Source organism: Eretmochelys imbricata, chromosome 3 (assembly GCF_965152235.1).
Source record: "Eretmochelys imbricata isolate rEreImb1 chromosome 3, rEreImb1.hap1, whole genome shotgun sequence".
NCBI lineage: Eukaryota > Metazoa > Chordata > Testudines > Cheloniidae > Eretmochelys > Eretmochelys imbricata.
Genome location: NC_135574.1, coordinates 170458952 through 170482550, shown reverse-complemented (window position 1 = coordinate 170482550; position 23599 = coordinate 170458952). Strand labels below are relative to the sequence as shown.

The following is a 23599-nucleotide window of genomic DNA, read 5'->3' as shown; positions in this document are numbered from 1 at the left end:
GAGAAGTTTTCCCATTGTTGAGATGTGTTTACAGGATTAATCTCTGGAGTGTATTCTTTCCTTGACGCATGTACATCAATCCTGTTAGTATTAGTGAGAGTTATATTTGTGTCTGTGCATTCTGAAAAGAATAGAGTCTAAAAATCATTAAAACCTTTTAAACTATTAATTCAGCTGTGAATATAAAACATAACATTCTCATTGTACTAGCTATCCTAATATGACTTTTATACTTCTACAGTGATCTACTGTAGGTTTGCTTTTTAAATCAAAATGTGAAACACTGTGGAAAAGAAATCAAATTAGTATTTTAGAAGTCTGATGCTACTTCTCATGATTTTGTTTTGCACATAATATTTTCTAGTAACACAGATTTCTTTGGTATGAGCTTTTCTAAAATACAGTGTTAAGAAAGAGGCTATTTTTTCCATGAACGCATATCAAATTAAAAGCAATAAAATTTCAGAAGCAGTTTCATAAATGGCAAACTCCCAGAGCACGTATAGTCTAATCCTCTGTGGACTTCTATCATTAAAAAAAATGTCACTTTTTGTAAAATTTACCTGACTACTCTACTTTCTATTCTTCGAAGAGAAATTCCCATGCCACTGAACACTTCATGTTTAGATCCTCTTAAAAATTAGCTTTAATTCATTTGCAATGGGGAGAGAAAAGTATATTTTGAAATGTAAAAATATTTTAGAATGGCAAATCTTGGCAGGAGTATTAAGGAGCAGGTGCAGTAATTTAAACTACTTAAACTTTCTGAATTCATTTATCTAACTAGATTTCAAAATGACTGCTTCCCTTTAAATAAGAAGCCTGGACAAATTCAGTAAGTTGTATTCTATTGGGGAGGGACTGTTTTGTTTTCTGGTTTTTTTTAATATCTCTTGGAAGTTCATAAGTAATCCATGAAAATACAATAAAATGTTGTTACTGTCTATGACCCTTGTTTATAAATGCCATTTACTACTATATTCTTGTATATAAGTCCTCACTCCTTATTCTGTTGAATGAACAAGGGTTTTGCTTGCTTAGAATGCTGATGGAGACATCATACAAAAGAAAACAGACATATTATACCATTTCACTTCTGATCTTTGATTTTTTTTTATTCATAGGGGATCATGCATGTATTCTGGCATTCAACATGAGGGATCTAATAGGAAAGTATCAACAGAAGCCATTATTCTGAAATACATTATAGTAATTTCAAAATGATTCAACGTCACCTTTGATGAATGAGATTATAATGAAGTTTTACTGTAAATTGTACCTGTACTAAATAACACCAGAAGTGAGCATGTCAGATCAGAAGTAATAAAGTTTTGATTACAGCCTATGGTCACCCAATCATTAGGTAACCATTAAGAGTCCATTACAGACTTTCGAGAGATTCTTTCTCACTCTTTCTCCAGTGTAAAGAAAACTATTGTTTTGTTTCATGTTTTCTATGTGCATTAAGAGCTTTACATATTTATGTTACAGCAATTAAGTAAAGGCTTCAAAGTCAACAGCATTCAGTTCCAAATTAATTCATAATCAGCATATTAAAACATCTGTACCCTTGTAGTGAAATAAATTCAGTATAAGTGTTGAATGGTGACTTTATAGATATCTGCTGTTAAAAAGAAAGAAAGAGAAAAAACAGTTGCAAAGGCATATTGACCTAACCGTCGTTTCAAAGTTATTGTACACAAAATAAATCTACAGCTGCTCTTACATCACAATTCTTATTCTAGCATAGTATTTGGCAACAAAGAGCCTCCCGTCAACATTAGGAATTTCTTCACTTTTTCAAACAGTGAAAGCCATCCTTTACACTAGTGTATTACTCTGACACTGTACCTCAAAGCAGTACCCTGGAACCCCCATATTCACCACTGTCATATAATTGATATGTTTTGTACAAAGTATGGCTTGTGAGGTATTATTTTAAAAGTCTTGATCCATTGAACATTAATATCCTGTTGGATTGTATGTGCTATCATTGTATGTGACGTTATGAAATTTTGCTGTGTGTTCATTACTGAAATATGTTGTGAGGTCAGGAACACCCACAACCAGCCTTTCAGGTACAACAATGGAGTAGCCAGATGGGCTGATGGCCCATTAAAGGGAATCCACACTCCCAAAGACCATAACAAAAGACTTCTCAGAGAGAGCATGTAGACAATGGAGGCTGCTTGACCAATGCGGGCAGACCCCCATGTCACGAGCATAGATCTTTCCAGCAAGATAGAAGAAACTATAAAAGAGGGGAAGTGACATTACCACTTAGCCTTTCTCCTTCCCCACCTATGCAGAAGCAACAAGAACACTGGGAAGACAAAGACTTGAACTGAAGAGACTGGTCCCAGGACTAACAGGGAAGCTGTGTATTAAGAACTATAACCTACCTGCAACATCCAGTGGAGTGAGAAAAACTGCTTGACCCAAATATTGCCTAGTGTAATAAGATTTAAGATTTAGACTGGGCGCTTACCTTTTATTTTCTTTGGTAACTATCTCTGACCTTTTATAATCAAACCAGGCGATCTGGGGGGAACTGGCTGAAACCTATTGTTAGTTCGTGAGTGGCTGGGAAAGCATTCATTGTAACTTAGTTGGGTGTGTCCCTGCCTGTGGATGTCTGTGTAAGTATGGAACCAGCCAAAGGTTTGTGGCTTGACACAGCATCACTGAGAGGGAGGGATACCCCCAGCTGGTGGGACAGAGGGCTCAGTGGTCCCAAAATCCCAGTGACACCCCAGGGACCCCATCACACACCTACAACCAGCCTTTCAGATACAACAATGGAGTAGCCAAACAGCAGTTAATGGTTCATTAACACCCATCAAGGAAAGAATCCACTATCCTAGTAACCGTATACAATGGAGACTTCTCAGGGCATGGCTACACTTGCAGATATAGAGTGATTGGAGTTAAACCAGCCTTTGTAGAGTGCAGTAGGGAAAGCGCTGCAGTCTGTCCATACTGACAGCTTCAAGCGCACTGGCATGGCCACATTTGCGGCACTTGCAGTGGCATTGGGAGCAGTGCATTAGGGGCAGCTATCCCAGCATGCAAGTGGCTGCAATATGCTTTTCAAATGGGGGGGGGGGTAGGGTGGAGTGTGACAGGGAGTGTGTTGTGTGTATGTGAGGGGAGAGAGAGTGGGTTTTGGGGGAGCTGAGACCATGTCAGCATGTTGTCTTGTAAGTTCAGACAGCAGCAAACCCACCTCCCCCCCCTGCACCTTTCTCTCTCACACACAGCATTCCACACTAATAGTTTGCTTTGTCTCGGGGCAGATAAGCAGCCGGCTGTCAGAAACGGAGCTTTCAAAGGGCATTTCCACATTCCTACAGCCGATTCCAAACAATGACAAGAGTGGCCACTTGACTTAAGGGGATTATGGGAAGTTTCCAGAGGCTGAGCAGGGCACAATAAAGCAACACCTCATTCACACTGGTGCCGCGGCGCTCCAGCAAGGGCGCAGCAAACTTTATTCCACTCGCCGAGGTGGAGTACCAGCAGCGCTGTAGCCGCAGAGTCAGAGCGCTCTACGTGCCCTGCCAGTGTGGACGGGTAGTGAGCTAGTGCGCCTGGGGCTCCTTTATTGCACTAACTCACAAGAGTAGCCAAGCCCCCAGAGAGAACATGTAGACAATGGAGACTGCTTGACCAATGGAGCAGACCCCCACATCACAGCAAAAAGTCCTTCCAGCAAGCTGGAAGAAACTATAAAAGCGAGGAAGTGACATCACCATTTTTGGCCTCACTTGTCCCACAACTCAACACCGGAAACAGTCTGGACGCTGGAGGACAAAGACTTTGAACTGGGAGAGAGTGGTCCAGGACTGGAAAGTTCCAGCCTGTGTATTGAGGATCTGTGACCTGATCATACCATTTGTCAGGTTGAAACATTGCTTAATTCAAATCCTGTCTAGTTTGTAGAACTCAGACTGCAAATTTATTTTTGTTTCTAAAGTAACCAATTCTGATTTCCATGCCTCCTACTTATAACCACTTAAAATCTACCTTCTATCCAGGCTTCTGACCAGTGCAAGACAGTACAGTTCTGGGGTGCAAGACTGGTGAACTGGTGGGGGAAGTTGGCTGGATCCTATTATTGATTCATGAGCGGCTGGGGAAAGCATTAATGTAACTTAGTGGGGTGTGTCCCTGCCTGTGGATGTCTGTGTAAGTGCAGTACCTGCCAGAGGTTTGTGGCTTGACAGGGCATCACAGTGTGAGAGAGGGATACCTCAGGTTGGTGGGGAAAAGGGCTCAACGGTCCCACAGTCTAGGTTGTACCCTGGGGGCCCCATCACAATCACAACTATATTAGGAGGCTGCATTGGGTGTAATTACTACCTCAGTGTTGCTACGTTGGTACAAAAATCTTTCATGCAGACAAGCCTTAACAGTAGAAAATACAAATCACCAATAATTGACTATGTCATAATAGATGAAGTCTCAGTTTAGTTTTGCCATTTCTTAATAAATGCTGAATCTCAAGAATAGACAGTAAAAGCACACATCCCTACATATATGATATGATTTAGGCCACAGTCTGGCAAATGGCTCTGAACGGAGCAGGGATCCCACATGCAGAATCACTTGCCAGCAGGATTCAGACTCAGCTGCTGTGCAGCGGCACCTCTCTGAAACTATTATTTTTGTTCTCCAGAAATTCAGCTGTAAGTCAGTCTCCACCTGTTATGGTTGAAGTAAACCTCAAAAATGAGAATCAAGAGTAATTAATGCAGAGACAGGTTCTACGAACCCAAATCCCAGCCTGGACCCTGGGTACACATACTGCTGGCTAGCCCACTCTGAAGCCCACATTGCATAGTCTTCACTGCTACTGTTTCCAGCACTATCTGGATTCAAGATCATTCGAGTAGGCTAGCCTATGCACAGCTTTTGCTATGCAGACATACCCTTTGAGAGTCTGCAGAGTGCCTGGAAAATAGTTCACAGCTGTGAACTACCACCTTCATCTCAGTGAAGACAGTTAACTATGCTGACCTTAATATTATTTCAGTGATCGTGTAAGAAAGGAGAGGGAAGATCACAGATCTGCACAATTTACTGCAAGTGGTGTCTGATTCGGAGGATATTGGGGGGGAATTTGAAAGCTGCCCCCACTTATTTTCCCTAATCAAGAAGGAGCCAAGCCCATGAAGCCTATCAGAGCCCATGGGTATATTCAAACCCCATTAAGCCAGGGCTTGGAAACCTGCACAACAATATTTTTTACATCTGCACAATCTACTGTGAATGGCATCTCAATCTAATGTCTCACATGGACAGAGATCAGAAGAGTACCACCACATTTTAGTTTCCCAATCTGATCCCTGCTTGCTTGACTGGGAATTTAAGTTATTAAAGGAAGCAGCTGAACTTTAGTAAGCTTTCTACTAACTTCTAAGATCACTGATCTCTTAAAAGTGAGCTAAAGAAATTAATTTTCTGCAACCTTTGCTTAACACATCCAGCTGGATACAGTCAGCCTGACAGTCAAGAAACCAACTAAGGTGGTTGTTTTTTAAAAGCGAAATTTAATAAGTATCCATTTGGTGGTACTGTGTTTAAATATTATAAGATTTTGGCATAGTAAAGACGCAATCTCCCAATCTATGTGCCTAAAATTCCGTGTGTGTGTGTGTGTGTGTGTGTGTGTGTGTGTGTGTGTGTGTGTGTGTTCGTTCAATACAGGGCATCTAGGATTCTTCACATGCAAACATTCAGATGTAGGTATACAAACAAAATTGTACAAATGCACTGAATACAGCCACTATTTTTGCATGTGTGAAATCCTAGGCACCTAAAAAGTTGGTCCACAAAAGTCCAGGTACACAATTTCATGCATGCAAATTTGGAAATAGAGCAGAGGTCCCTTAGAAGATAGGACCTGTAGATTAGAACCCATTTATTCCATTTAAAACAACATTAACAATCACAATAACATATCAATAAGAAATTCTCCACCAAACAAATTTACTGTATGTCCATTGCAGGTAATAATTCCAGAAAGTACTTAGAGCTGACAGTAATCTAGTTAATCACACACACACACACTGCAGTGAACTAGTAATTATACAATGTCATTCACAAAAGGAAGACTCTCATTATGTCAAGAGCAGAAGCTCCTTATTACTGTTTCTTTATTGCTCTACTCCCAGAGGAAATACAGCAGTACATCCATTCCTGAATAAAAACAAACTGAGCAAAACACACTATTTCTATGATCCCCCAAAGCACCCTTAGAGAGGATAACTGGGAGCCTTGGCATAAGCTTCCCCTTTGCTACAAGACGTCACAGATCCACACGATTATGGGCTACACACTCAGCTTTGGAGAAGTCTCTAGCAGGAACCCCTTCATGGTGCCAGACCCCCGAGGGGTCTCACTCTTCCTCCAGGGTAAGCCACTTGGCCTCATTACATGGACCGCTGGGCCTTCTGCACTCCTACTTCACACCATGAGCTCAATTCAGCAAATCCAATTGAGCCAGACTCCTGATGGAGTACACTCGTCAGGAAGTAATGCACCTCACCGAGTAATTGCAGAGAAACTCACTCAGTGTTGCCAAAACACTAGAGTTTATTTGTTAACTGGAGCGCAGCATAGGAATTCCTTGGGGTAGTATAGGGAACTGAAGGTTCAAGCATAGTCCACTCTGGTTAGCCCAAAGCCCAGCCGAGCTGCAGTGAACCTCTTGGCTCAAGCTCTTCCAATCTGGCCTCCTTGCTTAGGCTCCAGGTGACAGCACCGACACCTTCCAGCAGCCAGCTCCTAACCCCCAACTCTTCAGTCCTTTGCTCTTGAGTTGGGATTGTTGTTCAGCTTTCCTAAGGAGAGGCTGTGTCAAGGTTCCTCCCCCACACTGAACTCTAGGGTATAGATGTGGGGACCTGCATGAAAACCTCCTAAGCTTACTTTTACCACCTTAGATTAAAACTTCCCCAAGGTACAAATTAATTTTACCCTTTGTCCTTGGAATAACCACTGCCACCACCAAACTCTAACTGGGTTTACTGGAAAACGCCTTTCCCCGCAAAATCCTCCCAACCCTTGCACCCCACTTCCTGGGAAAGGTTTGGTAAAAATCCTCACCAATTTGCATAGGTGACCACAGACCCAAACCCTTGGATCTGAGAACAATGAAAAAGCATTCAGTTTTCTTACAAGAAGACTTAATAGAAATAGAAGTAAATAGGAGTAAAGGAATCACCCCTGTAAAATCAGGATGGTAGGTACCTTACAGGGTAATTAGATTCAAAACAGAGAATCCCTCTAGGCAAAACCTTAAGTTACAAAAAAGACGCACAGACAGAAATAGTCATTCTATTCAGCACAATTCTTTTCTCAGCCATTTAAAGAAATCATAATCTAACGCATACCTAGCTAGATTACTTACTAAAAGTTCTAAGACTCCATTCCTGTTCTATCCCCGGCAAAGCAGCATACCAACAGACACAGACCCTTTGTTTCTCTCCCTCCTCCCAGCTTTTGAAAGTATCTTGTCTCCTCATTGGTCATTTTGGTCAGGTGCCAGCAAGGTTACCTTTAGCTTCTTAACCCTTTACAGGTGAGAGGATTTTTCCTCTGGCCAGGAGGGATTTTAAAGGGGTTTACCCTTCCCTTTACATTTATGACAGGCTGAGAAGTCCATATCCCTCTACGTCATCAGTTGCTAGGTGTCAACATCCTGGTGAATGGATTTCCCATTGTCTTCTCAGATACTCCATTGATATGGAGACTAAGGCCCAGACACAGCTAGGCACACCCCACATCTCTGTGTCCAGGCCTGCCCTAAAAGCAGTCTCCTTCCACCCACTGGGTAACAATGCAGCACATAGGGGACACTGAGGCACAAACAGGATTCATGAAATTATTACAAAAAAATCCTGCTTCATCACATAAAGCCAGGATTTTGGACATGGTGCTCTTTTCCAGAAGGTTTGGGAAATGAGATGCTTTGCTTCCTTCTCCTGCAAATGATAGCTGAAGCCATTCTCTAAAAGAAAGAGTACAGCTGTGTTCTTCAGCTCCAGAAAACAGCAGCATACTTTTCCCTACTGACCATAAAGAGTCATTGCTCAAGTAATATAGCACTAAACCTCATCAGGGCTAACAACAACAATTTGGAATTGGCATAGAACCCTTTCTGGATCATAGGATCCTTCCAATTTTCACCATGGCTAATTTCAGGGCAACTGGTCTCCTGCAGGAACAGTCATCCACAACAGGGACTCCAGGATATATGAAACCAGGAAAACATATAAAGCAGCTTTGGGTAAATAATGTTACTAGTGCTGATGAGGTTTTCCACATGGATGTTGTACAAAACCCATTTAGTGCTGATGGATGCCATACGGGATTTGTACATGGAAGAGCATGGGGAGAGACAGGGTCCCCAATCCTCCCTACTTTCTGGAATCCCAGTTTCAGCCCAGCCAGCCATTGCATTTAATTCTCCCAAACATTCCTGGCTTCCCAAGACTTCCTTCTCCTGCCTTTTCAAAGCCAATGGAAAAGACAGTAAGTTCTTTGTTAGTTTTCCTACACCCATAGTCCTTTGGAAATCTTCCCTTTTTCCAAAGGGAAGAGGGCAGGGCACAAACACAGCCCTTTGTTCTTTTATCCTCAGAGCAGAACAATAATAATAAAAAATAAAAAAAACAGGCAAGCTGCAAGCAAACAGCCTTAAACTTATAGTAGGCTTGAAATCAGGTTGGTGGCATCTCCTTGGTCAGAAGCAAACTTCTGCTGTGCTCGGGACACACAGGACTGCTCACCCACTCCCAGCACCCTCTGACTTCCTTTTCCTCATAAATGCCCACAGAAGATTGACAGGCTCCAGCTGCTTCCTGTCACTTCTGTTAACTCTTGCCATCCCAGTGTGGAGCTATAGCGCTTTCTGACCTACCCACCATCCTGCCCCCCTTACTCCCAGAGGAATGGTACATAGTCACAGGATAACAGGATTTATATTTTCTTCATTCTAGGAAAGGAGGAGATCATGCTCTATTAGTGAAGTTGAAACAGCTACTGCATGCTTACGGAAGACACTCTGATGACCAATAAATTAATTGGCTAAGACACTTTGATGTCATTATCAAAAGGGGTGAATTGGTTGCATTACCCTACTCCTGTGTTGTTGGGGTTTTTGTCCATTAGAATCTGAACAACATTTGAAAGGTTTTGGTTTTTGAAAGGAGATCATCTTTTGCTCAAAGAACGGTCTGCTTAATTAGCAACCCTACTAGGCTTTATTTCTTATGAAAGAATATCTGAATTGAAAGCGTTGAATGTCTCCAGACATCCTAGATGATAGTGTATCATTTTCTACTCTGCTATGAATAAAATGGCATTAACTGTCATACATTATCCCTGATAAACTCCTGCAGATTGCACTGAGAATGCAACAATACAAGTATTCTTCGGGTATAAAAAAAATCAACTTCTGAATTATTATGTTCATTCTTTCCTCCTGGTTTGATATCTAAGAAGAACAAAATGGCTAAAATGGATTATAGGTCATGCAAGAATGGATATTTCCCTTTTACGTTTTCAGTCACTCACAAGGGCCTCTGTAACTAAACTATTAGCTATTGAAACAATAATAGAGGGTTTCCTCAGGGGAGCTAATTACACAAAGGAATCAACTTTTAGGCTTCATAAAAAACTGCTGGTTCAAAGATATTGTTACATGCTTTAAATGAAGCAGTAAAGAGTCCCTCAACTAAAAATTATGGACTTTTCTAACAAACAAAAATAATTAGGATACTTAGAGACCAAAGATAACATAAGATATTATGACCCCTTCTGATACCACACTGTTTTAGGCTCACAAATATCTCTAAGAAATTATTTTAAGCTCACAAGTATCTCTAAGAGGACCCCCAATCAAGTCTTTGGCTGTATTATCTGGCCAGAGGAACAGAATAAAAAAATCTATTTCCTTTTGTGGCTTGTTCATATTTTGAATTATGCTGAGTCAAATTGTGTCAGATGGGCATTAAAATACTGAACTAGAAACAAAGAAAAGATTTAGGTATTTAAGGGTGCTAGGTTAAAGTCCTGTATGTGATGTGTTCTGCATCTTTTTTTGTGGGGGTTTAAGAGGCAGGGGTTGTTGAAGGTTGTTTTTTAAACACAGTCTGAAGATATAAACCTGCCTCTGTCTCCGATTCATTTTTCTTTCATATACTTTTGAAAAAATATACACTCAACTTTCCAAGCCACGTTCTTCGAAGTTTTGAGATGCAGTAGAAAATAGTCTCACTTTTCTCTCAATAAATGGGTGTTAAGAAACTTTAGTAGTAGTAATAATGAGCTACTCAACAGTTTGGTGAGAAGTGTGAAAGGAACCCATCTTCAGCCTTCTGTAGCTACAGGGAGTATCAACACACAATTTGTCTTATAATTAAATATTTTTTAAAAAAATACACCATACTTATCCTGCTAACCTCTTTGCTGGTGAGCTTCTATTCCACCAGCTACTGCTGCTCCAGTATATTGTACCTTTGAAATAGTTAACTATTAGCAGCTGCATTTCTGTTAGATGTATCTGGAACATTTGGCAACCATCATGTATCTAATGTACAATGGTAATATTCAAAATAACCTCAAAAAAAGAAAACCCATCCTTAAATAAAGGTAAGAGATGCTAGAAGTAGTAAAAGTGCACCGTAAAGCAAATGAGATGCATACTAGTATACCACATAGCTTTTGGTTTACTCCTAGAATTCAAAAGCAGAGCTGCTACAGCATTCTGAATATTGCCATATAAATTAATAACCTCAGCATCTCACTTCACACATCTAGTATATACACCTTTCATTAAAGGATCTCAAAGCACTTTACAAATGATAATTATTCCCCACAACATCCATGTAAGGTCAGTAAGTATTGTCAACATTCTACAGATGGAAAAACCTAGGCACAGAGAGAATACATGACTTGCCTATGATCACAGCATCAGTCAGTGTCAGAGCTGAGTGGAGAACCCAAATTCCCAACTCTAAACACTAAACAGTAATTTCTCCTTTTTGTTCCCACAATTCCCTCTTCTCAACATTGCAGGAGAGACTCAATGTTTTATATCATCATCCACTAAAGCAGCACATGAAACTTGAATGATCAAGAGCTGTTAAAACTTGAAGTCTGTTATAATGCATCACTCGAAAAAAGTCGTAAAAAGCAGGTAAAACTTGGAAAAATAAACATAACAGGCTAACTCAAAAAAAATTTACATGGCATTAAAAGACAAAGAAAGCCGAGATAGACTAAAGATTGTCTTTTCTAAACCCTTTTCTGTCCCACTGCTGATCTCTCCAGTTACCAAAACTATTATGCCTTAGTTTAATTTTCAAAGGGGCTGGGTACTTAAATCCTAGAGCACCAACGTAAGGCATAATCAAACACCAAGTATCAAAATTCAATAAACAGATATTAATAAAAAACAGGGTGAAATCTTCAAAACTAAAGTATTAACAACAAAAACTAAATGTAGTATTTGGCCCCATCACCACATTAAAAAAAAACCCACTTTCAGAACAATTTTGGACATTCAGTCAGAGATTGAGCACATCAGGCTGATGACAAACTCACTGAAGTGGAAGGCAAAGGTCTCTGATTGTGGAACTTTTTAATATTCTGACTAGCAGGTCAAAAAGACAAGAGCTGTTTGAAGCATTACAACAGCAGAGCATGAACAGTTACAGTACTGCAACAGCAGCTCCTTGGGAAAGAAAGAAGGTAAAAGGATAAGAGACTGTAGAGATTGGCACAGTTTTATCAGACACCCACTAAACCTATTCAGACCATCTTACTAGGCTTCAAAAATGAGCCCTCTCCTTTGCACCCAAAAGCATAATCCTGGTGTAAACCCAGTGTATTCCCATCCCTTGGTATTAGGATTTCAGCCCACAACTTTCATATAATTCTTGGTTGGTCCTACAGGTTTACTAAATGTTAAGCACCTGTTTCCTCCTAAATAATGAGGAGTAGCAATTTCTTTCAACCCACAACACCGAACTGCTAATATGGGGGGGACATGCTTTTCCCTCCGTTTGTCATTTATCCTCCATTTTGTCTGCTTCTCCCTCTCTAGTAAGCTGTGTGTGTTTCGGCCACTCCCCTTCCTCTTTGTTTGTTGCTCATCCACTTCTGTTTTCTGTCTCCTTGCTTGTTTTATTTCCTCTCTCTCCATGTTCTTCATTGGACCCTGCCTTAACTCCACTGAAAACTGAAAAGGACAGAACTGGGCACAGTGAAATTTATAAAACCCAAGATCATTTCACCGATTACTGTACTCATTAAGAGGGGCCAGATGCTTACCATTTTTGAAAAATCAGGCCATTTTACTTAAGGGCTTACATATGGTCTCAGGAGCCTAAATTTAGGCACCAAATTTTTTTAGACTTTGGTCTTAACCTAGACGGTTTGTTATGGTTCATGTCTTTTTTATTATTACAATGCCAAACATCCATTGCAGATGGACAGCGTTTGTGCCTTTCTTGCAATGGAGTATTGAAATATATGTGGATCGTATTCTCTGAACAATTGACATTTAGAATAATCTTGCTCTCTATACCCTGCCTGCTCACAACACTAACACTCCAATAGAAAGACAGAATAGTGTGATAAGAATGCTTCTGCAAAAAAAAACAAGCATACAAGGTTCATTGTTGGAAAGTTGCCAAGCATGGATTTTATCTGTGTTGCAACCCTCGTTCTAAATTGCTGATAGATTAGGACACAAAAATGAAGTGTTTTTAACATCAATTAAATTCTTAACAAGTCAACTTTGACAATACAACTTTACAAGGTACTTACTATGCAAAGCAGTTCAGACTCAAAAGTGACACAGTCTTAAGGATTGTCTACTCAAGCCTTTAGTTTGCAGCAAACTGGGATGTGACTCTACACAGCACTGCTGCACATTAACTTTCCCATGGACCCTGCTAACATACACTAACAACTCCTTCATATGCGTTGATCTACTCCACTTTAAAACACAGGGTCCACACGAACAATTAGTGCATGGCAGGCTACTGTGGAGTAGATTTATACCCTAGTTTGCTGCAAACTACATGTTTGTGTAAACAACACCTTAAGCTGCTACTGTATATTCTGGCAGAATGGAGAATATCATATTAGATTCTATGTGGATTTTTTTAAATACCAGAAATTAAGGGGAAAAAAAAAAAACAGTATTTTTTTCAATAATCCATGTAATAGCATTGAGAGCTTTCCCCTCTAGCTCTGCCACCGCAGTTAGCTAATAAAACTATTCCCAAAGCTAAATTGACATCATCCATGACGCTGGTGGACAAATAAAAATGCCATGTTAATTCACTTCCAACAGAAATACAAGGAAACAGACAGGAAATTCAATTCCCTCCCTTCAGACCATTTTCAAGTGTTTCAAACTTAAGGGGACAGTGCCAACCTAATATTGTTTAATTGCAAAAATGTCAGTTATATAATAAAGCACTTTTTAATTAGCATGTGTGTCCTGAAATTTTCTTTCAAGGATTATTGTTTTAAAGAAATTAAAAATTCTGTTCTCCAATGTGTCTTAGACCTGGGTTTTTTTGATTTTTAATTTCACAAACATTTTGAAATTGTTTCCATTTTGTGGTGTTCAAAATGGATCCATTTTTTCAAAATTTTAAATGTTTTGATCAAAAGTTACTGGAACTTTCTGTTAAACGGGTGGGGGGCGGATTCAAGAGAAAAATGTTAGCAATTCCCATAAAAAATGTTAATAACGTTTTTAAAAAAAAAAAAAAAATCACAAAACCCAAAAAACCTATTAGTCGGTTATTTACATCCTACACATGCTTTTTTTAAAAAAATAGAAAAGTCTATCTGTAGAGAAAAAAACAATTCACCTGAAAAATTTCAACCAGATCTTACGTTTACAGGATTCTACCAGCAAAAAAGAGTGAAGAAACCCAAGGGTATCGCTGAGTGAAAAAAATCAGAATTTCTGTCCCCCTTCATTTTTTTCCCAAGTCTGGAAGAAAGGTTGAAATATAAAATTTCCAAAGTTGCAAAAAATTTCAATTTGGAAACCATTAATGTTTTGTCTGGACATTTTTGATTGAAGTAAAATATTTTGATATTCACAGAATGGTGTTTTAAAGAGCTTGAATTGTTTTACTGGGGTACAATGAGAAATATGTTAAATTACAAATTTAAGCTATTTGTGCTTGCTCTAAAAAGTGACACACTGCATTTTGCAATACAATGCAATTTCAAATGTCATATCCAAGCCTGAAAATCAAGGTTTGTGATTAACATAGCTCCTCAACTTAACTAGAGCAGAAAAACCCAGGAGCCAAATCCTGCTCATCTTTCTAATTCACTTAGGCCATTTTGAAAATTTCACCATGGTATACTTACAAGGGTAATGTCATGTTTTACAAATAATCAATTTCTCAGACAGTCCCCCAATCTGAAATGCTTTCATTACAATTTTTCCTCTTTCTTAAAAATTACACTTTTGCTGCAAGAAATTAGGGCAAGGGATAATATTGAGAGACGAGTGAATAGCAACTACAAGGAACAGCAGGTGTGCATTCAAAAAGCACCTCTCATTTCTACCACAATTATTTTGTTTTTCTGAAAGCACAGTAAGATGAACACTTATTAGTATTTTACTAGCTGGACACCTACACTTATCCCAATTGCATATGTAAATGCCATTCTACAGATGAGGAAATGTTTCATGTCCATGCACAATTTTCAGAGTCATTTGCAACACAGTTACTCCAGCCAACATGCCACTAAGTAGTTATGCCAGCTATACATTTATGTTTGTGCCTTATCCACAAAAATAATTTGGCCATGACACAAGAGCCAATGGATCCAATTAATCTCTTATGAAAGTTTCTCAGCTTCAGTGGAGTTATACCTGGGATAAATTTGACTCCTACTCTTTATTTTTGAGGTAAAGAGAAAATACAAATATATTTTCTGGACCAAAAACGAAAAATATTGTTTGAATGAAAATGTTAAATCCGTTTAAGATTATTTTCTTTAGGTCATTGAAACTTATGAAGAATACCACCATTCAAATGCATAAGAGTGAATACATCATGCAGATGTTTGACCAGGTATAGCTAGCAAATGTTTCTATTTTGACTTACTGCATAATGACCAGTTAACTAACAAATGAGGCATCCTGCAAAGCTCTTTATAGGTTATGGGGTCTGCCTAGATGGACAGTGACTGCACAAATCATGTTAATTCACACCTAAAAGGAAAACAAACATTCCTATGGCCAACATAGTAACTGCAATTTTAAATATGTGCAATTAATGTTAAAAATCAAACACAACATACAATCAACTTACTAGCATGTTTATCTGCAAGCATTATAAGGCTGTTGGAAATGTCTCGTCTTCTGTAAAAGCACACAACTTTTGCTTCCACATTGCCATTAGCAGTCTAGAAAATAAAATAAATTAGTCAAGTCAGGATCTGTCCTCACTCTGAGCTGTTAGAATCGTATGTACCCAATCCTCCAGCCTTTACTCACATGAACACTTCTAAATCACACAAGCAGTCACAATAAAGTCAATAAAAAGAAAAGGAGTACTTGTGGCACCTTAGAGACTGTCAAGGTTCCTCCCCCACTCTGAACTGTAGGGTATAGATGTGGGGACCTGCATGAAAACCTCCTAAGCTTACTTTTACCACCTTAGATTAAAACTTCCCCAAGGTACAAATTAATTTTACCCTTTGCCCTTGGAATTTCCACTGCCACCACTAAACTTTAACTGGGTTTACTAGGAAACATAGTTTGGACACGTCTTTCCCCCCAAAATCCTCCCAACCCTTGCACCTCACTTCTTGGGGAAGGTTTGCTAAAAATCCTCACCAATTTGCATAGGTGACCACAGACCCAAACCCTTGGATCTGAGAACAATGAAAAAGCATTCAGTTTTCTTACAAGAAGACTTTTAATAGAAGTAAAGGAATCACCTCTGTAAAATCAGGATGGTAGATACCTTACAGGGTAATTAGATTCAAAACATAGAAAATCCCTCTAGGCAAAACCTTAAGATACAAAAAAGACACACAGACAGGGATAGTCATTCTGTTCAGCACAGTTCTTTTCTCAGCCATTCAAAGAAATCATAATCTAACACATACCTAGCTAGATTACTTACTAAAAGTTCTAAGACTCCATTCCTGTTCTGTCCCTGGCAAAAGCAGTATACAGACAGACCCAGACCCTTTGTTTCTCTCCCTCCTCCCAGCTTTTGAAAGTATCTTGTCTCCTCATTGGTCATTTTGGTCAGGTGCCAGCAAGGTTACCTTTAGCTTCTTAACCCTTTACAGGTGAGAGGATTTTTCCTCTGGCCAGAGGGGATTTTAAAGGGGTTTACCCTCCCCTTTATATTTATGACAGAGACTAACAAATTTATTTGAGCATAAGCTTTCGTGAGCTACAGCTCACTTCAACGGATGAAGTCAATGTGATTACTCACATAAGTAAGGGTTTCCAGGAGCAAGCCCATACTAACTATAGGTCACTTCATCAGAGCATTTATACTGACTGCAAAAAATTACCCACAGTATTATTTTGTTACAGGACCAATAACAATTTCATTTTAATGTAACCTATAAATATTAAAAGATTATTTAACATTTCTTTTTAATTCCTTTTTTGTAAGCAACTGTGCATTTCAAATTACTATGGCAATTTCATTTAAACTATGTTCAATATAACCCACTAAAGTCTATTTGACAAATTCGCTTACTTCAGCTAACTAGATGGAAAAATTACTTACCTTACAATTCCCCTTTGAGGATATCATCTTGCAGGATTCTCACTATTGGGGCTTAGCTCCTTAGCATGAGACTGACAATATTCTGCTAACACTTAAAGTATTTTTCTCATCTCTCTCTTCCTGCATCCTTCTGTCTTATTCCCTATACACTATTCACTGTCTCATCCTCCTGTCTCATTCACAATTTCTGCAGTGAACAAAAAAGGGGTCCTACAGAGAGCAGCCTCATTCATGGTCAACAATGCTCATATGTAGTCATAATCTTGTAAAAGACATGCCAGTAATTTTTTGTGTGACCACCATCACCCATGAACAACTTCAACTATTCAAAATCATGAGCCCGTTGTTCATACCCCATGTTTTCATGCTATGGGAATAAGAGTCAAAATCTAGTGCAATAGTTCACTATGTATATTAAAAATAAGCAGTGTGTTCCAAACCGTTTACAGACTCTCTTTAAAATAGATTAATGTGAGACTTGAGAGTTTTGCCATGTTTTAGTTTTGTTTTTTTAAAAGATAAGTGTGTATAATGTCTAATTAACAAAATAAAAACCTGTTTTTTTCAGTTTTCTTTCTTCTTAATAGATGCCCTTAACACACGAAAGATACATACTTCCCCATTAGGAATCTGGACTAAATGCTAGAAACCACTCTGTTTCAAAAATCAATAAATGACTGTGTCCTACATCCCACCAACAAGATTACATTATGGCAATCCAGTTTAAAGGTAATAAACATTACATTTAGAACATTATTGGAATCACTTCATTTACAGTAAATCAAACATACTGTATTCCAATAGAAGTCCAAACTGATTATAAAATTTGTGAGGTGCAAGTATTAGCTGAGTGGCAGTGGTCTCAGATAGCTCTAAAGATGGATACAGAGGAAGACCCCTTGCAGATTACCAATTTTGTGAATTACAAAATTTTTTTTTAAATTAAGATTTTTACACCACAAAATATACTTTCATCATTTATTTTGATATGAGAAATTTACTTATAAGTATTGATAATAGTTCTTTATAGCACACTAGTAAATAAACTGCAGAAGGTTTTATAAAAGTAACATAGTCTCTGTAACATGAGACTTCACGACAGGCCTTCATGCTGCCCCATACTCCCACCTCAAACAGCCTCAATCCTGTCACAGGAAAACTTTCCCTAAGGACGAAGGTAGAGAGTTGAGTCTCCATGGCCATTCAAATCTCTGGTGCCTATTCAAAGACTGCCAACAAAGGGTGTAAATAACTTCAGTGGGGTTGCAGTTTTTATTATCTGGACATCTATCCACTGGGAACTGTCTGAGAATCCCAAATCATTTCTCATATGCCACTGAACACACAATAAATGATAAGAATTTATGGTCACTACCATCCTGGACTAGATCATCAGAAAGGTGAAATAATCCATGCCATTACCAATCTCCTGAGCATGCAAGCCCACACCCTTGTGGAAGGTTTGGTTTTAGAATTTTAAAAAGCAGAATCTTCCTGATCACGATGTACTGGCTGTTTTTCCATGTAATGCAGAATTATAAGAGATCACATAGCAATATTTCAACAAGTAATATCTTTGTATGAGGTACACGCAAATCTCCAAAACATCACAGCATTCAGAAATCGTGTTTATGGAAATCATACAAGAGCTGGGAAAATACTACTTGGGTTTTAAGAAAAATTACACATTTGCACTTGTCTGGCCGTTACATCACGTTTTATCAAGTAGTGTATAGGAATTTTACATATTCATGTACCTTGTTAAGTTCTTCTATTCGCCTGATCAGATATGGATTGCTTGAGGAGTTTTCAAAATAAACATAATCTGTAACAAAAGGCAGAAAGATATTTAATTATTTCAAAAGCAGTATTTGTAGAATGTTGTTTTTGTCAATGCACAATTCCCCTAACTCTAGAGGCTTATAAAAAGCAGGTGCTTCAGTCATATTCACTGCCAGATGCATATCTCGGTTATTACAACATTTTGAATATTTGTTGAGTTTTCAACCAATTATCTCATAACTCTTGGGATTAACTAAATAGAACCTCATTAAGGCCCTGATTCTGCAAAGATACGTGTTTAACATTACACACTATGAATATTCCCAATGACTGTAAAGTTAAGTATGTGAATAAATCTTTGCAGGATCAAAGCTTACAATGCACTTCACTAATCCACGTACTTTATAAATCTGCTTTAAAAACTGGCAGTCTCCCACAACCTCTCAGCAAACGATTTAACCTCGGTGTGCTGTATGGTGAGGTTTTGTATTACTGAGACATCGTTATTTTTATAAAATATGCTACTTGACATTTACTAGCAAATTTGGAAGTATTAATAAGTACAGTAGTCCAGATAAATGAACAAAGTACTTTTGTGATGCCTCATACTTGCTTTTGCTGACACCCCAGTTCAGTAAATAATTTGCAAAACACAGTAATTGGCAATAAATCTCCCAGTCACTAATGTTCATGAGTGGGATTCTTCTGTACTTGAATATGACAGCTAGTTTCATTGTTACAAAAATATTTTCAAAAGGGACAACGAAGACTCTTCAGCTTTTCATGGCCAAAAGTTTATATATCACCCATAACGATGAACAAAAGTAACGTTTCCCTCAATTCAGTCTCTCAAAACCTACTTTTTCTTGGAGAGTCTCATAGACGATGCTCCACAAAATTCAAATAATACTTTGCATTTATATTTGAATGTATCTGTAGCAGGGCGGTCACACTGCTCTGGCTCAGAAGAGGTTAAAACCCAGCCCTTGGAGAGGGCCCGGGCTGAAAAAAAAAGCTAGGCTCATTGGGGAAACAGCCACAGCTGGGGCCATGCCCCAATCAGGCCACTGCTGGCCCTATAAAAGGGCTGTGAGCCAGGTGCTCAGGAAAATCTCTCTCTATCTGTGGAGAGAGCTAGACCTAGCTGCCTGGGAGCTAGGAAGGGTACCTGGCGTGGGGAAGGGCCAAGAGGCGCTCTAGTCTGGAAAACCCTTAGGCTACAGGCCTTGCTAAAGGCCAGGAAAGGTACTGAGGCTAGTGAGGTGTAGCCTGGGAATAGGCAGAGGCAGCTGGTCCAACCCCTTTGCTGATGATGAGTGGTTTACAGACTGCAGTCTACCCCAGTGTGTGGGGGCTAGATGGTGACTGGCAGTAGCCACTGAAGTAAGGAGGGGATAGAGGGTTGGGTGTTCCCCTGGGAGGGAAGACCCAGAGTGTGGGTGCACTGCCAGGGGGCAGGACCCCAAGGTAAAGGGGCACTGGGGCCTGGGAGGGACATAGGGGGCCAGTGGCAGGTGAGGCACTGGCCTGCAGAGGGCACTCTGAGGCTGGAAAGAACTAATTCCCAGATGACCAGCAGGAGGTACTGCACTAGTGAGTCATCGCCTTGCTACAGTATCTTTGTATCCTGCACTAATGTCTGAATTTACCACTATGGAAACATGGTAGAATTAATGCATGGAAAAATAGTGAATGTACAGGGATTAACCTGCCCAAAAATCTTACATCTCCTATATCTGCTTCAATAAAGGGGGAGGGATGGGAGTTTGAAAAAGAATGTATGGTTAATAGATCAAAAATAGATATGTAATCACTGTGTGCCATATGTAGTGGGAGAAGGGATCATTTAGCAAGTCTAAGCTAGTGGTTCTCAACTTTTCTCATACCATGATGCCATGTTACAGCAGAAAACCATTCTGGGACCCCTTCTCATTTAGTAATGAGGGTGGTTGCTACCTCCTGAAACTTTTTCATCTTCCCCTAAGAATTCCCAGGTTGAGAATCCAAAATCTAAGCAGCAGGGGCCAGACTGGGCAAATCCTTGCCCAGACTTCATGTCTCTTGTGAGAATTACTCACATGAGTAAGGGTGTATGGGCTCAAGACCTAAATTCCCTCTTGGAGAAAGAGGGCTTGTTGCTATAACTAAATCACAGAATCATAGAAATGTAAGATGGAAAGAGATCTCAAGAGGTCATCCAGGGAAGAGAGCTGCACTGAGGCAGGACTAAATATTATCTAGCCCATCTCTGACAGATGTTTGTTTAACCCTGTTCTGAAAAACATCAAATGATTGAGATTCCACACGCTCCTGCAATTTCTAAATCTCCTTAGCTGTAATTTAAGCCCATTACTACTTGTTCTGTCCTCAGTGCATAAGGAGAAAAATGTATCCTCATTCTCTTTATAACAACTCTTTACACATACCTCCCCCTGTCTTCTCTTCTCCAGACCAAAAAAAATCAGTTTTTTCAAGCTTTCCTGATAGCTCATGTTTTCTAAACCTTTAATCATTTTTGTTGCTCTCCTCTGGTCTTTCTGCAATTCATCCACATCTTTCCCAAAGTGTGGTGCCCAGAACTGGACACAGTACTACAGTTGAGGTCTTATCAGAAGGGTGACCGTATGTCCCTTTTTAGTTGGGACAGTCCCTTCTTTTAGGCCCTGTCCCAGCCGTCCCAACTTTTTTGACAAAATTGGACACTTGCTCTCGATCATCTGTTAGCAAGAGCAAATGGGGGGGGGGGAGGCACAATTTTGCCAAAAGTGGGGTAGGACCCCTAATGGGGTGTGGAGGAACGTGGGGGGAGGAGAAGGGGACCAGTGGCAACTGCAGCCCTGTGCTGGAGTGAGGGCTAAGGTGATCAGCTCAGGCCAGCCATCCTGCCCCATGTGCAAGGGGCAGAGGGAGGCATCAGGCAGCTCCACGCATGGGCGGGCAGAGGTAGCAGGGCTCACAGGAACTATTGCATATGTGGGGAGATAGCAGATGTGGGTGGGCTGCAGGGGGGCTTGGGCCATCCTCCCTGAACTCAGTCCAGCCCCCTGTGGGTGAGAGGGAGGCAGGGGTAGGGTGGCAGGGATGCCTCAGGCTGGCCTGGGGGTGGCCCGTTTTTCCTTTGGGAAAATACGGTCACCCTGCTTATCAGTGCTCAGCAGAGACGAAGAATTACTCATCTCACCTATAACACTCCTGCTAATATATCCCATAACAATGTTTGGTTATATGGGTTTTTTTTTTTGCAACTGTACCACATTGTTATCCACTATAACCCCCAGATCCTTTTCTGCCATACTCCTTCCTAAGCAGTTATTTCCTACACTGTATTTGTGCAGTTGACCCCTTGAGAGGGACAGACAGGATGGAACTGATCTCACCTTCATCACTTTTACTATCTTTAATTCAGACCTTGTTAGCATAGGATTTGACAAAACCAGGACACTCACAGGCCCTGTCCAGTCTTTGTCCTTTGTCTTTTTCCCTGATATGCATTGTAGGATGCTGGTTTGGGGAGTGATTGGGAGAGGAATGCTACTGACCAGTGAGATGGTATGGAAAAGCTAACTTCAGCTTTTCCTTTGGCACCATCACATGAGTGTAAACGTTGCATGAGGCATTTTACTGTGGGGGAGTGGAAAACTGTTGTTGCTTGTTTTTAACTGGCCTCCATTCCCCCTGTGCCAATGCACCCTGCACCCAACACAGCAGCTCCCACAGGAGCCAAGCTGATGGGTGGCAAGATAACAACTGCCCAACTTGACTTGGGGACGGGGGGGGGATGGGAGAGGGTGTATGGAAACTGTTCCTTACAGGTAGCCCAAGACACTAGGCAACAATAAACAAGGTGAGACGTTTGTGTGCTGCAGAAGCCTCTGGATGGACACAGGTTGCCCACTCCCATCAGGCCTGGGCAATGTTGGTTTGAGCCTGGCCCTTTCCTCCTTCCTGGCTGGGGAGGCTAGTCCCCTCGAGGGCTGCTACTGGATAGGTTTAGCACATGCTGGGGCGGGAGAAGTGGCCTCCTTCCCTGTCCTCCTGGGAGGCCATCTCCCCTGATCTTTGGGGAGATGCTGCCCCTGTTGCATCCCCTGGTGGTGGCCGGCTGCAGGCAACAGGTGAGCGCCTTGTGCGCAGCCTACTGAGCCCGCTCCCCTTGACCTTTGGGGGCACTGCCCTGCCCTTTCCCCTCCCCCAGTGAAGGGGCCCGCGGCTCCTCTTCCCCCGGGGGGCAGGGGATGCTCCCCACCTCCCCTCGCGGGGTGCTGCCGCCCCTGTCCCGCTCGGGGGGTCGGGGGGGGGAGGCTGAGCCCATTTCCCCCCCCTGCGCAGGCCGAGGGCTGGGCTCCCTCCTTTCCAGGGCGGGCGGACTCCTTCACCTCCCCGGGCCCCGCTGGGGGCCCCCCGAGGGCGTGGGGCGCCTGGGCCGGGCGTGGGGGGCTGGGGTGTGCGCCAGGCTCCCTCCTCCCCCTCCCGCACGCTGCGCACAGCGCGCGCCCCCGGGCCCGGCGCTCCCCGGACCCCACATACCTCCCACTCGGTACATGTTGGCCGCCATGTCTGCGCTCCGCGCCCTGCTCCTGCTCCTCCTGCCGCCTGGGCCGGGCCGGGCCGGGAGGGAGCGGCTCGCTCTGCCCCCCCGCCCCGCCCCGCCTCGGGCACCGCACCCCAGCCGCCGCGGCCCTCCCCGGAGCTGCCCGGCGCGGGGCGCGGCAGGCCAAGGGTTAAAGCGCCGCCGGGCCCGCAGCCCTCCTGGGTTGCCCGTGTGGGGACGCGAGCGGCGCCAGCGCACGGAGGGCCCTGCCCGGGCGGACGCTGCACCAGCGCCGTGTCCCGCTGCGCATCGGGGGAGGAGGGGTTAAAAGTTTCCCTCGTGGTTCTGGCTCCAAAAGGACAAGCGAGGACGGAGTCCGTTGGCCTGGGGGGGCCTTGGCATGGGGGGGGGGCATTGGGGGCAGGAGTGCATTGGTGCGTGGAGGCAGTGATGCCCTGGTACATGGGAGGGCTGG

The 23599-nt window shown here is 41.6% G+C and overlaps 1 protein-coding gene across 1 annotated transcript in view; it reads right to left on the bottom strand.

Moving 5' to 3' along the window:
- MTA3 (metastasis associated 1 family member 3) overlaps positions 1-23222 on the bottom strand; it is a 152054-nt gene extending 128832 nt beyond the window's left edge. Inside the window, exons 1-3 of the mRNA XM_077811966.1 lie at positions 23121-23222; positions 18569-18636; positions 15369-15462 (exon numbers count right to left, since the gene is read on the bottom strand). Of these exons, the coding sequence (XP_077668092.1) occupies positions 15369-15462; positions 18569-18636; positions 23121-23148 (190 nt within the window). The 5' untranslated portion in view covers positions 23149-23222. The remainder of the gene's footprint in view (positions 1-15368; positions 15463-18568; positions 18637-23120) is intronic.
- Positions 23223-23599: the final 377 nt, after the last annotated feature.